Genomic DNA, 14,684 nt, shown 5'->3' with positions numbered 1-14,684 from the left:
GCTTGACGGTTACAATTCTGGTCACAGTGACTGGTCACTGAGGAGAGAACCACTCCATACTCGAACATTAGCTACCAGGCCCTGGATTCTTGAGCTTCCACGAACTCGCTTTGTGTAGACAGTAGCTGTATCTACATGGGTAGATATAGCAGTTTCCATGGGAGAATAGCCTGGTGCAGACCTTCAGATAAAAGATACATTTCTTCTGGAGGGTGGGGATGTGGCTTGGTTGGTGGAATCCTTACCAAGCATGAAAAAAAAAAACAAAAAACAAAACAAAACAACAACAACAACAAAAACCCCCTCTAGGTTTGATGCCTAGCACTGCATAAATTGGGGGTGGTTCCCACATGCCTGAATGCCTGAAATCCCAGCATTTGGGAAGTGGAAATGGGAAGATCAGAAGTTCCAGGTCATCCTTATCTACATAATAAGGTTGAGGATGGCCCGGGCAGCATGGCCTTTGCCTCTACATAAAAAAAAAAAAAAAAAAATTAAAATGTAAATTGGGTACAACTCCGTAAGCCCCTCTGCTCTGCAGTTTCCTGCCCTGCAGTTTCCTGCCCCCCACACATGAACAGAGAGAAGAACAGATGACCTGGTCCTACTTTCAGATATTTAAAATGAATTCCCAGTAAATACTAAGGCATTGAAACTGCCTAGAGCTGCTGGGTGCACACGGTCAGCTCACTGTGACCTTTGGTTACAACTAGAGTTCGGTTGTGCACCGGGTGGGCGGAGGCACCAAAGGACTCCAGGAGGCTCTGGATTTAGAGACTTTGGCATCTTATGATGACAAAGGGGAGGTCAGGAAAAGGTCAGAAGAGGGAAGGAAGATGTGGTAGGATTAGTGGCAGCACCGTCCAGCACGGAGAGCCTGTGGTAGGCAGGGGATGGCTCTGGCTGGGACCAGAAGCTGCCTGGACTGCGAACCGTTTAAGACGGAGAAGGAGTGATGAGCAAGGAACTGTGTCTGAAACCTTTCCCTTCGGAGGAGAAACGAACGCTCACAACCCAGCCTCCAGTTCCCACAGCTCCTCCCCGAAGAAGAGTCCGGCCACAGCCCCAGGCTGGTGTGCTACTTAACCTCAGCGATTCCATGTGCTACTTGAACTCAAATTGTTGCCATTTTACCAAGACCTAAAGGGGTAGGCAGGAGTGGCGCCTCGGTAAGGGTCCATGGCCCGTGCCATAGACGGCTTGTGGAGAAGTCCTGTCCTGCTTTGCTTCTGCTGCCGTGGTAAACACCAGGACAAAAAGTGAGTTGGGATGGAAAGGGTTTACCTTATGACTTTCGGGTCCTGCCCCTTCACAGAGGGGAATTGGGTCAAGAACTGAAAGCAGAGGCCATGGAGGCCTTTCCTTGCTCAGCCTGCTTTCTTAGAGTACCAGGACACCAGCCCATGATGGGCTGCCCAGCCACCCACATCAGTCATCCATCAAGAGAATGTCCCCTCGGACTTAACACAGGCCACTATACTGGAGACAGTTCCTCATTGAGGGTCTCTCAGGAATGTCCAGTTGACAAGAGGGTCCCTCAGGAATGTCCAGTTGACAAGAGGGTCCCTTGGGGGTGTCCAGTTGACAAGAGGGTCCCTCGGGGGTGTCCAGTTGACAAGAGGGTCCCTCGGGGGTGTCCAGTTGACAAGAAGGTCCCTCAGGAATGTCCAGTTGACAAGAGGGTCCCTTGGGGGTGTCCAGTTGGCAACTGAAGCAACAGTGACACCTGCAGTCAGAGGATGGATGTTCTCTCCCTTCTTCCTGCAGCAAAAATACCTAACCAAAGAAACTTAAGGAGAGAAGATTTGTTTGGGTTCTCCATTTGAAGGAGCAGTTCATCTCATCAGGGAAGGTCTGACCTGCAGAGGCTAGAGACAGCTGATCACATGGCATCCATGGTCAGAGAACAGAGACAAACCAATGCCAGCATTCAGCTTTCTCCTGTTTCTTCAGCCTGGATCCCAGGCCATGGAAGGGCGTCATCCATAATTAAAGAGGGTTTCTCACCTCAATTAACCCGATCTAGATCGTCCCTCACAGCTGTGCCCAGAGGCTCATGTCCCCTGCCACTCAAGTTGACAATGAATGTTAGTCATTGTGGATGGATATTCAGATGAACTAGAAAACACACGGGACTCCGTAACGGGAGTGCTGAATCTGGTACATGGTGCGATTCAGTAAATGTTGGCTGAATGAACAAATTGCCCTTTGCTTTGTAAAGTCACAGAAGGAAGGGAGGGTCCCTGCAGGCTGGTGTGTACAAGGAAACCTTTGGAGGTAGAGAGCAGGTAAAAGAACACCCTGAGAAGCATGCCAGTGGGGAAACCTTTAGATGTTCATTTTTCCATGCATTAGAATAAAATGAGTGAGGATTATATTATGTAAATTATAGTATGTAAATTATAAAACACATCAATTGAGAATCTCATTTAATATCAATATATATACACACATATATGTATATATATATATGTGTGTAAATATATATATTAATGTGCCACTAGTGATTCAATAATAAGTCCCAGACTTGTAGTTCTGCGTGAGATCTACCTTGCACTGTAGCGAAGCTGGTCCCCGTTGCAGGCTGACTGGTCTCTGCATAGCACAGACATGACTCGGAGGGATGCCACGTTCTCTCACGCATCTTTCATGTCTGTCAGAGTGACAGAGCGTGTGGAAATCAAATAGAGCAAACCGTCGTGAAAAGCAGCAGCTTCCTGTCAGCCCGACCCTTCCCCTCTCTGATGCCTCCTTTCCAAGAAAAATCACTTCCTCTTGGATAGCCTGTTGATTTACGTAATTCTTCTAAATAATGCTACTGTGTTTGTTCTGTGCCTTGGATGTACCTGACTTGCTTATCTGTCGTCTTATGAACGAGGCTTCTCACGTCCCTCCTTTGGCCTCTCTGGTTGTCTGAGACCTTCATCTTCCCATGTCAGGTGCCAGAAGGGCTGAGCGGCAGAGGTGACAGTTGTAAGCTGTCACTGCAGTAAGGATGAAGCTGTCATCTGCACCCTAAGGAGAAAGGGTCTATAGAATGCAAACTTAGGGAGGAAAGGTTTTAGGGGCTCACAGTTCCAGGGCTTTCAGTCTTCCACAGCAGGGATGGCCTATCAGAACAGTTCAGTTCATGCTGGTAGGGGAATGAAGCAGAGGCTGTTCACATCAGGGAGGACCAGGACAAAAAAATGGCAAAGCTGGAACCAGGGGTCTGGTGGCACCCCCAAAAGCCCATTCCGAGACTGGCGGTCCTCTTCTTCAAGCAGAACCCCCACCTCCTGAAGGAGCCATACTATCCCCACGCAGATGCAAATTATAAGGGTATGTTTCCGTTAGCACTAGGGTGTGGGCAGAAATCTTAAAAGGAGGACTTTGTATCAAATGAATTCTAGGTGCTGTAAGGATTTTAAGTGTCGTCAAAATGAAGGAAGGGAGGGAGGAAAGAAGGAAAAAGATAAATGTGGCTGTTGTCTTAGGGTCTCTGTTGCTGTGGTGAAACGCCATGCCTGAAAGCAGCTCGGGGAGGGAAGGGCTAATTCCACTCTGAGTTTCACTTAACAGTTCATTACCAAAGCCGTGAGGGCAGGAACTCAAGCAGAGAAGGAACCTGGAGGCAGGAGCTGACGCAGAGGCCATGGAGGGATGCTGCTTACTGGCTTGCTCCTCATGGCTTGCTCAGCCTGCTTTCTTATACCACACAGAGCCCAGGGGTGATACCACCCACAATGGGCTGGGCCCTTCCCCCATCCATCACTATGTGAAAACATGCCCTACAGGTGTGGCTACAGCCAGGTCTCCTGGGTGTGTTCTGTTAGTTGAGGTCCCCTAGCTTGTTTCAAGTTCACGAATGCACAGTGCTCTGCAAAGAACCTTTGTTGCTGGTTCATAACAGCTTGCAAGTTCTGCTCCAGGGGATCTGATATCTTTTCTGGCCTCTGCATTCATATGCATCCATGTATGTCTGTGCATGTGTATGTATATATGTATATACATGTATGCGTATATGTATATATGTGTGTATATGTATATATACACGGTATATATGTCTGTCTGTATATGTGTGTGTATGTATATATGTATATACATGTATGTATATATGTATGTGTATATGTATATATGTGTGTATACATATATATACACAGTATGTATGTATGTCTGTATATGTGTGTGTGTGTATACCATGTATGTAAACATGTCAGTCCCTCCTATTGCTCTACAGCCTTTTATGTGTTTGCAAGTTTGCCATGGTGTCAAGCCTGCCCCATCAAAAATATAAAGTACCCAGTGCATGCCACAGACAGTCCGGAGTGCACTTCCAAAGCAGAAGACAGAGCATCACAGGGCTGAGGATTTTATCCTGACCCACCAGGCAGGCGGTCCTCCTGGAAGGACACCCCCACATCCCCCACTTTGATCTGCCAGGTTGCCTCCTTTGTCAGGTGCCTAACTAGACCATGCGTCTTCCCTGTCACTGGGCGGCCATCACAGAGAAAGGACAGAGTGCTGTGTGGTACCGCTGTGGCTCTCCTTCATCATGAAAGGAGCAAAGAGTCCTAATTCAGATGTGAGGGGACACTAAACAGACCTGAAGAGGAGGTCAGTCAGCCTCACAGGAGAGGAAGAGACCTCCAGGCATGGGATGAGTCACAGGAAGCCCTGAAGCAGAATGAGGTTACGGGAGAAAAGAAAGGTCATGAACTTTGAGATTATGCTGGGCAGGGTCCAAGGGCTGAGCAGTCCTGGGATGTAAGTGCAGCCTATTTATGGAGAATGGAAGGGTGGCACATGTGTCACTTGGAAGGACTTTACAGCCATAGTTCCAGCCCAGAACGACAAAGAGAGCAAGGGTACCTGTAGATCACAGATGGTCCATGGCCATTTGCTAACCCCCGATGTTCATTCCACTCACTAGGGTTTCTCCAGCACAGATACCTCAGGGGTGACCCCCTCAATGCCCCGAGCAGAGAGCCTCAAACCTTCCAGCTTGTGCTGGATCCTGATCAGAATAGGAGATGGGTTTACAAACCTCGACAGCATCCTGAGGGTTCCTGATTAATTTTTAATAATTGGGAAGACCATTGTAGTCCCACGGGCACCTAAGCAAAACACAACCTGAAAACCCTTTAAGAAAATTTAAAGCATCGAACTGCAGTGAGCAGCCATAAACTTGTAAATAGCGTCATTATTTTGCATTCTGTCGCTCATGGGGCCTCATATTCCAAGGAAAAGAGGAAGAACAATTCTCCGGTAATGTGTTTTTATGGCCTCTTTGCATATCCAGGATGTTCCAAAGAGGCAGTTATAAAATACGATCACGCAGCTTTTATTTTTAACTGTGCCGAGTATGACTGCAGAGACGATATGGGGACGGAGGACACATGTTTGTCATGTTATCTCATTTGCTAGCTTATCTTATTATTAGCTTTCTCTCGCTTGTCTCACAAGAAAGGATCGAGTTAAAATCTCAGAACTCAGGACTTGGGCTTTTGTGTAATCGTCCTTCTCTATCGCTGGTCAATTTCGATGCGCCCCTGTCTGCCCCCAACGTAAACATTCACAGTGTGATCCGCAGGCCCAGAGCTCGAAGCATCTCATTAGAATACATTACTGAGGTTGGCGGGATCCTGAGACAGGCAGGAATTAAAATGAAATTAATTTTCCATCAGTTGGTAAGTAAACAGACCCTGACCTCACAGCTTGGTAGCTGGGAGATCTCAGACCCACTTCAACTCTGCTGTTCCGTAATGATCTGTCCCTCCCTTTCCTCCTTCTTCTCCCTTCTCTCGCTCCCTTCCCTCTATCCCCTTCCCCCTCCTTCCTTCCTTTCTCTCCCTCCATCCCACCTTACTGTATGTTTGTGTGTATGTCTAGGGCTCTATAAAACAGTAAGCAAACACTTTGCACAAACACAGTTGTCAGAGAACCTTGGCAGCTCAGGCCTTTAATCCCAGTGCTCAGGAGACTTGGGGAGGCCGATCTCTCTGAGCTCAAGGTCATCCTGATCTTCAGTGAGATCTGAGCCAGCTAGGGCTACATGAGAAGACCCTGACTCAACAACAACAACAACAACAGCAGCAGCAGCAGCAAAGTAAACCCCCAACTCTCAACTTAAAAAAGAAGAGATCTTAATCTAGAGCCAAACGTGGGACCATGGCCCAAAAGTCTTGGGTTACCCCTAAGTGCATATGCAAATGTGGTAAATATTCCTGGGGATTTTACAGTAAGAACACAGTTGTAAATCAAGGCACTCTACTGATAGAAGTATCAGGTGGCTGGTGGGTTCTAGTGAGGCAGGTGGACAGCCTCAGCTCTAGGTCTCAGTTGCTGTCTATTGATTTTGGATTTGGTTCTTCAGGTTAATTTTTTCCCCACATAAGCGAGGCATGGAGCTCTTCCACAGCCATCACCACGCATCATCTGCCTGGTGACAGCATTCTGTAAGGTGCAGGCATCAACCATCCTTACCTCTGTCTGTGTGGCCTGGCCTTTTGGGGGATGGGCTTCATAAAGCCCCTTCTTGCAAAGTCAGGCAGTGGGTTCCTGGCAGTTGCTTTTCTCCTCTCTGTGACCAAACACAATGGAAAGGAGAAGCAGAGGATCATGGTCCACTGTGATGGGGAGGCTGGAGCAGCTCAGACACTGTGGATGCAGAGTTAATAACAGGGTCTCTCTGTCACTCCAGTTTAAGAAAGGAGCTCTGGGCTGGCGAGATGTCTCGGAGGTTAAGGGCACTGACTGTTCTTCCAGAAGTTCAGTTCCCTGAAACCACATGGTGGCTCACAACCATCTGTCATGGGATCTGATGCCCTCCATTGGTGTGTCTGAAAGGAAGCAATGCTGTACTCACCTACATAAGATAAATACATCTTTAAAAATAGGGAGGGAGGGAAGGAGGGAGGGAGGGAGGAGGAAAGAAAGAAAGAAAGGGAGAGAGGGGGAGGGAGGGAAGGGAAAAGGAAAGGAAAGGGAAGGGAAGGAAAGGAAAGGAAAGGAAAGGAAAGGAAAGGAAAGGAAAGGAAAGGAAAGGAAAGGAAAGGAAAGGAAAGGAAAGGAAAGGAAAGGAAAGAAGAGAAGCAAGCTCTGGCCGAGCCCAGAAGTGGTCATCTCCTTCAAGGCCCAAGCTACAGTGGCAACTTCCGGTTAACTCCCACACTCCTAAAGGTTCCACAGTGTCCTAGAAAAGCACCACCAGATGGGGACCAAGTGTGCAAACGCACGAACCTGTGGGGACAATTCACATCCAAACTACCCTGAATCTCCTTGAAATGCTAACATCGTAGACACATGGCTTAGAGCAGCAGTGGGGACCATGGTTTCTCACCTACACTCAGACACATGCATAGATACATAGACAGACACAGATAACACAGAAACACAGCCACACATGCGGACGCACGCACACACACACACACACACACACACACACACACACACACACGCATAGCTTGGATGGTTGGGGCTCATTGAATAAGTCATTCTACTTTTACATATTTGACAAGCTCTGTGTCGCATTCAGAGCCATCTCTGGCCAGGTTCCCATTGACATTTCTTGCTTTCTGTTTCTTCAGTGAGTAACTGAGGGCCATGACCACCTGCTTCTCTTATCATGGTCTGCAACAAGGCCCTGTCGCCTCGGTGGGAAGACTCCCACCTCCCCCTCGCCCCATCTCAAGCCACTCTTGTTGCCACACAGTGGAAAATACCATTTCCTAAAAGTAAATACGACAAGTTTTTGAGGATCTGCCATGCACACCCTTCCCCGGCCAGATGGCTCCCTACTCCCTCCAGCCATGGCATTTCTCAGTTTCCTGTGATGCACTGTGGTGACACAGCTTGGCTCTCTCTCCCTTCAAGGTTGTCGTGTTTCTCCGAACTGGTGACAAATGTTGATAGAATTCTGCGATGTGTTTTTGGAAGCAGGTTGAACATTTCTGATATGATGGCCTCAATCTGACACTGTTGATTTCTTATAAATGGAGAAATCAGGGGAAAAAATTATAAAGAGAGAAATTTAAACAGCTGATCTTTCGGGAGATTAAAATGGGAAAGGAAATGAAAGGGAATGGAAGGGGAGGAGGGGAGAGAAGAGGAAGGGAAAGGGAAGGGAGGGGAGAAGAGGGAGCGGAAAGCAGAGGAGGGGAGGGCAGACGGGAGGGGGGAAGAGGAGGGGAGCAGAGGGGAGGGCATGTTCCTTCCTCTGTATCCATAACCCTTTATGAACTTGGTTTTCCCTGTTTTAGTAGAGACTGGCATATCTTTTGTTTTCCTTTGTTACCAACCCCAGATAAAGATTATTGTCTTTATCCAAATATATATAATTAATGCCAAGTCTCCATATATAAATATTTATATATGGAGGCTTGGCATTTATTTGTCTTATTTGAAGAGAATTTACTATAGAAAGGATTTCGTGACCAAGAAAGTAAAATATTGTGAAGCTGGAGGGGTGATGGGATGAGCTATGACTGTGTTTCACCACCCATAAATCATACCTGAGGAAGTCAGTTGTCTCGAAAACACGGGTGCTGACCTGTGTGCTATCCTCTGTGGACTGGGCAGACTCTGAGGGAGGGAGGCAGTCATCATGGAGACCTGGCGCACCACAGCCTGCCGCAAGGGAAGAGCACGTGCTACTCGCCTGAAAGAGCCTCTACTCAGAGTGGGTTTGTATTTCTTTCAGATATCGCTCATCTAATGTGGTTCGAGAGACTCTACGTGTGGCTTCAGTGTTTCGAAAAGTATCTCTTATATCCCGCCATAGTCCTGAACGCTGTCACGCTTGACGCCTTCTCCATAAGCAACTACAGGAGGCTCGGCACCCAGTAAGTGGACTGCCGCTTGTTCTCACACTAATGTGGATCACAATGTTTTCGGAACTGATTGGGATTCCTCCGAGCAGGCTGCAGAAGCCAATGTCACAGCCTGTGAATACTGAGTGGTTTCCTGTTCAAATCCATTCCGCACAGACACTAAGTGTTCAGTGACAGGGATGCAAACGAGGTTTGATCTGCCCACAGTGGTGCCACGGATAAACATCGGGGGTCTGAACATCTCCCTGCAGAAGAGCGGTTGATGATGCTCCTCAGGTGACAGGAGCTCAGCGTGAAGTAGAAATCCCAGGGTCTTCACCGCTGGCTCCACGCTTCACAAATTGCTCCAGATCACTTTCATTTAGCAAATATCATGCATGCTTCGGGGGAGAGGGGAAACGACCCTACTCTCACTTCCTGCATTTATCGAGAGGTGCCTCATCATACAAAAGGTGGGGCACCAGGTGGGGTTCTTGCAATGCATGAACCGTGTGAGGCTAAATCACTGGTTTCATAGATGAGAATTAGTTCTGAATTTACAGGTGGGAATCCGCTTGGTAATTTGCAGATCTGGCCTTCTGATGGAAGGTGAGAAGTCACTGGCCGAATACACTGTTACGGTGGGAGGAGATGCAGAACAACAATACTGTAGAAAGGAAGGTTTCTCACACGTCTGCCTTGGTCAGCTATTTAACCGATATCGTGAGAGAGAAAAGTTAGGGGACTGACTTGAAAGGTCAGAAGATTACTAGAGCAGCAAACAAGAAACCTTGGAGGTAAGGTGTAGAGTTGAAACGACTTTATAAAAGAAACTCCATTTGTCTCAGTGCTTGGAGCATAATGTTGGCTCTTTCCACGTTCTTGTTCAGAAGGTCGCTTGTCATGAGGCAGTGCACGTGGAGCAGACCCTAGCTCAGCAGCACACTGTGTGTCTTGTAACTGTCTAGGTTTTTCTGTGGAACACTCTTACGTGGCAAATGACCTCAGATATGCCCTGAGTGCATTCTGTGACTGCAGAGGAGAACAGGACTCTGGGCCACCGTCTTTGATGGATAGTGCCCCAATCTCCTTTCTGTCACAGTGATAAAAACATTCAGACCAAAAGCAGCTTAGAAGAGGAAAGGACTTAGTAGGCTTACACTTCCAGGTCTCTTGCTGAGGGAAGTCAGGGCAGGAACTGAAGTAGGAGAGAGCTTTACTTAACCACTCTAGTTGGCAGAGTGAGCCCAGAGCAGAACCTAAAGCTGAGGCCCGCTAAAGTCTCAGGCAAGAGTCAGTTTTATCCGGCGCATCAAATGGATCATACTCCTAAGGTTAAGAAGAGTCACCTGAATAAAAGCATAGCAGTCGCAAAGACAAGCTGCGCATGGCAAAAACATGCTATCCCATACAGCAGCCGTATGAGGAACAACAGCTGAAGTAAACTCACTCCTATCCAATACACCCGAGAGCGACACAAAGATACACCCCAAGAACAAAGTCCATGCTCTTGAAGAAACTGAGGTCACAAGACTCTTGGAGTTTTCTCACAAGCATTCAGAATTCCCCTCACATGACTGTTCTTAGACTGTTTCCCACAGAGCTTGAAGCGGAAACCAATGGAGGAATGGTGCTTGCTGGCTCTCTCTCTCCCAGGTCCACGTTTAGCTAGCTTCCTTACACAACCATGCCTGCCTGGTCCTGCCTGTAGTGGGCTTGGCACTCCTATGTCAGTTAGCAATGAAGACAATCCCCAACAGACATACTGCAGGCCAGGCTGATCCACACAATACCTCAATTGAGACTCTCTTCTCCGATTGATGACTCTAGGCTGGGTCAGGTTGACAGTTAAACCTAACCAGGACAGACATAAAACATCTTCAGTGGCAAAAGAGATGGGCCAGGGAGTCAGTTCAGACCAAGTCTCCTCCGTTGAAGCTTTTTCCCTGAAACCTCAGATGGTCACCCTATTCTCTGAGGCCCTGTTCCCTGTGTGCAGATGTGGACAGTGCCGGGACCTCCATATTGGCCTTCTGGGCCTGCGCATAGCATTTGCATAGTCTGACCTCAGGGAACCATAGTGATTATAGGGCATCACGTGACATTGACCGGGCCTCTTGTTTTTCACAGCTGGGACATTTTTCTGATGATCACCGCAGGCATGAAGCTACTGAGAACGTCATTCTGTAACCCAGTTCACCAGTTCGCCAACCTTGGTTTCACAGTCGTCTTCTTCCACTTCGACTACAAGGACGTTTCTGAGAGTTTCCTCCTGGATTTCTTCATGGTGTCCATTGTGTTCACCAAGGCAAGTCTCTGGCTTGTTTCCTTCATTTTCAGTGATGGAGAGGGTGTGTGCTATGCTGCCTGACTTTTTCTGGGGAAATTTAGAGAAAAACAATTCACCAGGAATGAAAGACAATATAGATAAACCAAAGTCAGGATCCCACTGAAGGCCAGCTTCACGGACCAAATAACTTATTGGGGTTATTGACAGGATCTTGAGAGACACACTGACAGTTGCCCCACAGGAAATGTAGCATGTCTCACTCAGACAACTACAGACCTGCAAGGTCCACAACTCTCACCAGAGCTTTCCCTACTTTGTAATCCAACACCTGGCAACTCCATGTGCACTGAGACAGCAAGAAGTGGTAGTTAGACCCTCAGGGGAGGATCTAGTGACCCTCATCCTCATAGAGTTCCCAAGCCTCTTTTCATGAGCCCCCCTAATCTGGAGCCTCCACTGTAACTGAGGCTGTACTTTCAGTAATGGCATCTCATAGTGCCAAGCCTTAGCTACTGCCCTTGTCTCCCCTATGTCTTCAAACCCAATATCAAATGGGAGATGACTCTACTTGCCAAGTTTGGCTACTAACCTTAGGGTCTTCCTTGGCCTTTTATAGACCACAGCTTCTGTAGGCTGACCCTGAGCAAACACTTCTCAGATTTTAACCTCAATAATAACTGGACTCTTATTCACCAAAGCTGGCTCTGCACACGCAGCTAAACAGTATCTATTGTCCTAAGAAAGCAAAGGTTTTATACCCAGCTAAATAGCATTGATTGTCCTAAGAAAGTAAAGGTTTTATACCAGCTAAACAGCATCGATTGTCCTAAGAAAGCAAAGGTTTCCTCATTCCTGCTGGCCTCTTTTTAACTGCAGCTGATTCTTTAGCCCCAGATGGCCAGAAGCCACTGGTTTTTCTTCAAAATATCCTCTTAATGGTGCTGATAGAGTTGTTGAGAGACTCTCAAATCCTTCTCACGTGTCACAAGCCAGACCTCTGTCGTCTGCATTTCCCTAAGCAGTGCCTCCCAAGTTCCCACAACAGGGCATCTAGGCATTCAATGTCTTTCCAGACCAAAGCTCTAAAGTCATCTACCTTCCTCCTATATAATAGTCCAAGACATAAAAGCCATGTGGTGGGGTCCATCACAACAAATTCCCACTCCTGATACCAATTTGTATTCTAGCTTCTCTATTATTGTGATAAAAATTCTGATCAAAAGCAACCTGGGGAGAAAGGGTTTATTTCATATACCTCTTATAATCTATCATCAAAGGAAGCCAAAGGCAGGAAATGAGGCAACCATTATAGATGAGTGCTGCCTACTGAGTCTCTCCAATCTAGGTCTCCCTGCTGAGGAATGACACAGTCCACAGTGGGCTGGACCCTCCTATACCAGTCGTTAATTAAAAAAAATCCCTACAGACTTGGCCATAGGCCAGTCTGATAAAGACAGTCCATCAATTGAGACACCCCTTCCCCAGGTATGTGTAAGTTTGTGTCAAGTTGACAAAAAACTGAGGAGCAGGGTTGGGGATTTAGCTCAGTGGTAGAGCGCTTGCCTAGCAAGCGCAAGGCCCTGGGTTCAGTCCCCAGCTCCGAAAAAAAGAAAAAAGAAAAAAAAAAAAAAAACTGAGGAGCATAACCTCAGTTTATGATCTCTCTGCATCCCCCTCCTGAGTGTTGGTATTATAGGTGTGCACCGCCACGTTCACTCTGTATAATGTTGGGGCTGGAACCCAGAGCCTCATGACTGCAAGAGAACTGCTGTGTCATGTGAACTGCCTCCTATGATCCTTGTGAACTATGGGTTAAAATACCAATGATTTCAGAAAGACCCAAAGTAGGAACTTTCCTGTTTTCTCCAACTGAAGGAGAGCTTAGGGCTATCATTTGAGTAATCAACTTTAGGCTAGGAGAACAGCTGAGGGGGGTGGGGGTAGCAGAGAAAAAGGGCAGAGAAACAGGCATCCTGTGAAGGATGAGAGAGTCCCGTCCTATCCTACTCCTCTCCAAGCTCACCCCTTGTCTGCAGAGAGAAATGTCAGAAAGCTGCTGCAGTGAGGAGCAAGAATCTCACCCCAAACATAGCTTTAACGAAGCAGGCAGCTGTCCTGACAGTGAGAAGTCACGTCCCCCAGAAAGGTTCTGCCTGCAAGACCCATGTGTGTGCATGTGTATATGTGTGTGTATGTGTGTGTATGTATGTGTGTGTATGTATGTGTATGTATGTGTGTGTATGTGTGTGCATGTGTTTGTATGTGTGTATGTGTGTATGTGTGTGTATGTATGTGTGTATGTGTGTGTATGTGTGTGTGTATGTATGTGTGTGCATGTGTGTGTATGTGTGTATGCGTGTATGTGTATGTATGTGTGTATGTATGTGTCTATGTGTGTGTATGTGTGTATGTGTGTGTATGTATGTGTATGTATGTGTGTATGTGTGTGTATGTGTGTGTGTATGTGTGTGGGGGGGTGTCTAATGCTCATCTACATGATGGTTCCTAACGGTAGTAATACTGCATTCTCTTAATGTGTGTCCTAGAGGCTTTCTAGAAACTTCCAGTGCTGGGTTTGCAGGCAGCAATGCTTTCAGGAATCACTCATTGAATGAATGTATTGGCTATAATTATAAGATCTTAGTCATGGGAGAGCAGAGATGGATGAATCTCACTGGCCGATCAGCTTAACTAAACTGGTGAGCCCTTGGCTTTGTGAAAGACCTTGCTTCAAAATATAATGGTGAGAGTACTTGAGGAAAGACTCCTAACTTCCATCTCTGGCCTTTGACCACACGGATGTATGCTTGTCAACACACACACACACACACACACACACATACACACACACACCTGTTACACCTATGTAATACAGGAATGAGAATGTGTCTCGGTCAGTAACATGCTTACCTTACTTGCACAAAGCCCAGGACCAGCTAAATCAAGTATGGTGGCATGTGGCTGTAATCCTAGCACTAAGGAGTTGGAGGCAGGAGGATGAAAAGTTTAAGGTCATTCCTGACTACATCGAACTCTTCATGAGAGTTGGAAGACCAAGAAAACCCTTTCGATGTGCTGGGATCTGCCTGGTCCATCCAGATCTGTCTGGGTCACAGTAAGTTGTGTGAGGACACTTGGTAGCTAGGAGGAATATTTGATCGTAAGCAGACCAAAGATGACACAGTCCTTGCACAACATCCCGCTGGCCGTGGGACATTCGTAAGAATCATTTTGTCTTAGTACCGTTTGCAAGAGGGTGTGTATGCATGACCTGAGAGAACCCGGCCATCCCCTAACACATTAAACATGAAATTCCACAGTCCATTAGTTCAGCCAGCATGCTTTTGCCACTCAGGAAATTAAAATTAATGGCGGGGCTGTTGATGTCGATTGGATAATTGCTACCGAAGCACAGTGTGCAGCCTTGCTAGAGGGGACCACAGAGGGGACCACTTCACGTTCAGGGTCTCTGTAGCAATCTCTAAATGGCATTTCCTTGTACTTTGTGGGTCTTACATTTAAAATAAAACGCCTTTTTAAAAATAGAATTCAGCCTTTTACAAAAGAATTTAATTCAGAACACTTTGTTCAAAAAGCAGCTCCTG

General features: G+C 47.0%; 1 protein-coding gene across 2 annotated transcripts in view; it reads left to right on the top strand.

Annotated features, from left to right (window-relative positions):
• Pcnx2 (pecanex 2) overlaps positions 1-14,684 on the top strand; it is a 150,624-nt gene that overhangs the window by 79,013 nt on the left and 56,927 nt on the right. For both annotated transcript variants that reach the window (NM_001427189.1, XM_087594719.1), the window contains 2 exon segments: positions 8,681-8,822; positions 10,920-11,097. In NM_001427189.1, coding sequence (NP_001414118.1) covers positions 8,681-8,822; positions 10,920-11,097 — 320 coding nt within the window.

Source organism: Rattus norvegicus, chromosome 19 (genome assembly GCF_021556685.1).
Source record: "Rattus norvegicus strain SHRSP/BbbUtx chromosome 19, alternate assembly SHRSP_T2T, whole genome shotgun sequence".
Classification (NCBI taxonomy): Eukaryota; Metazoa; Chordata; class Mammalia; order Rodentia; family Muridae; genus Rattus; species Rattus norvegicus.
Note: the sequence above shows the minus strand (reverse complement) of the source record. Positions and strands in the feature narration are given on the sequence as shown.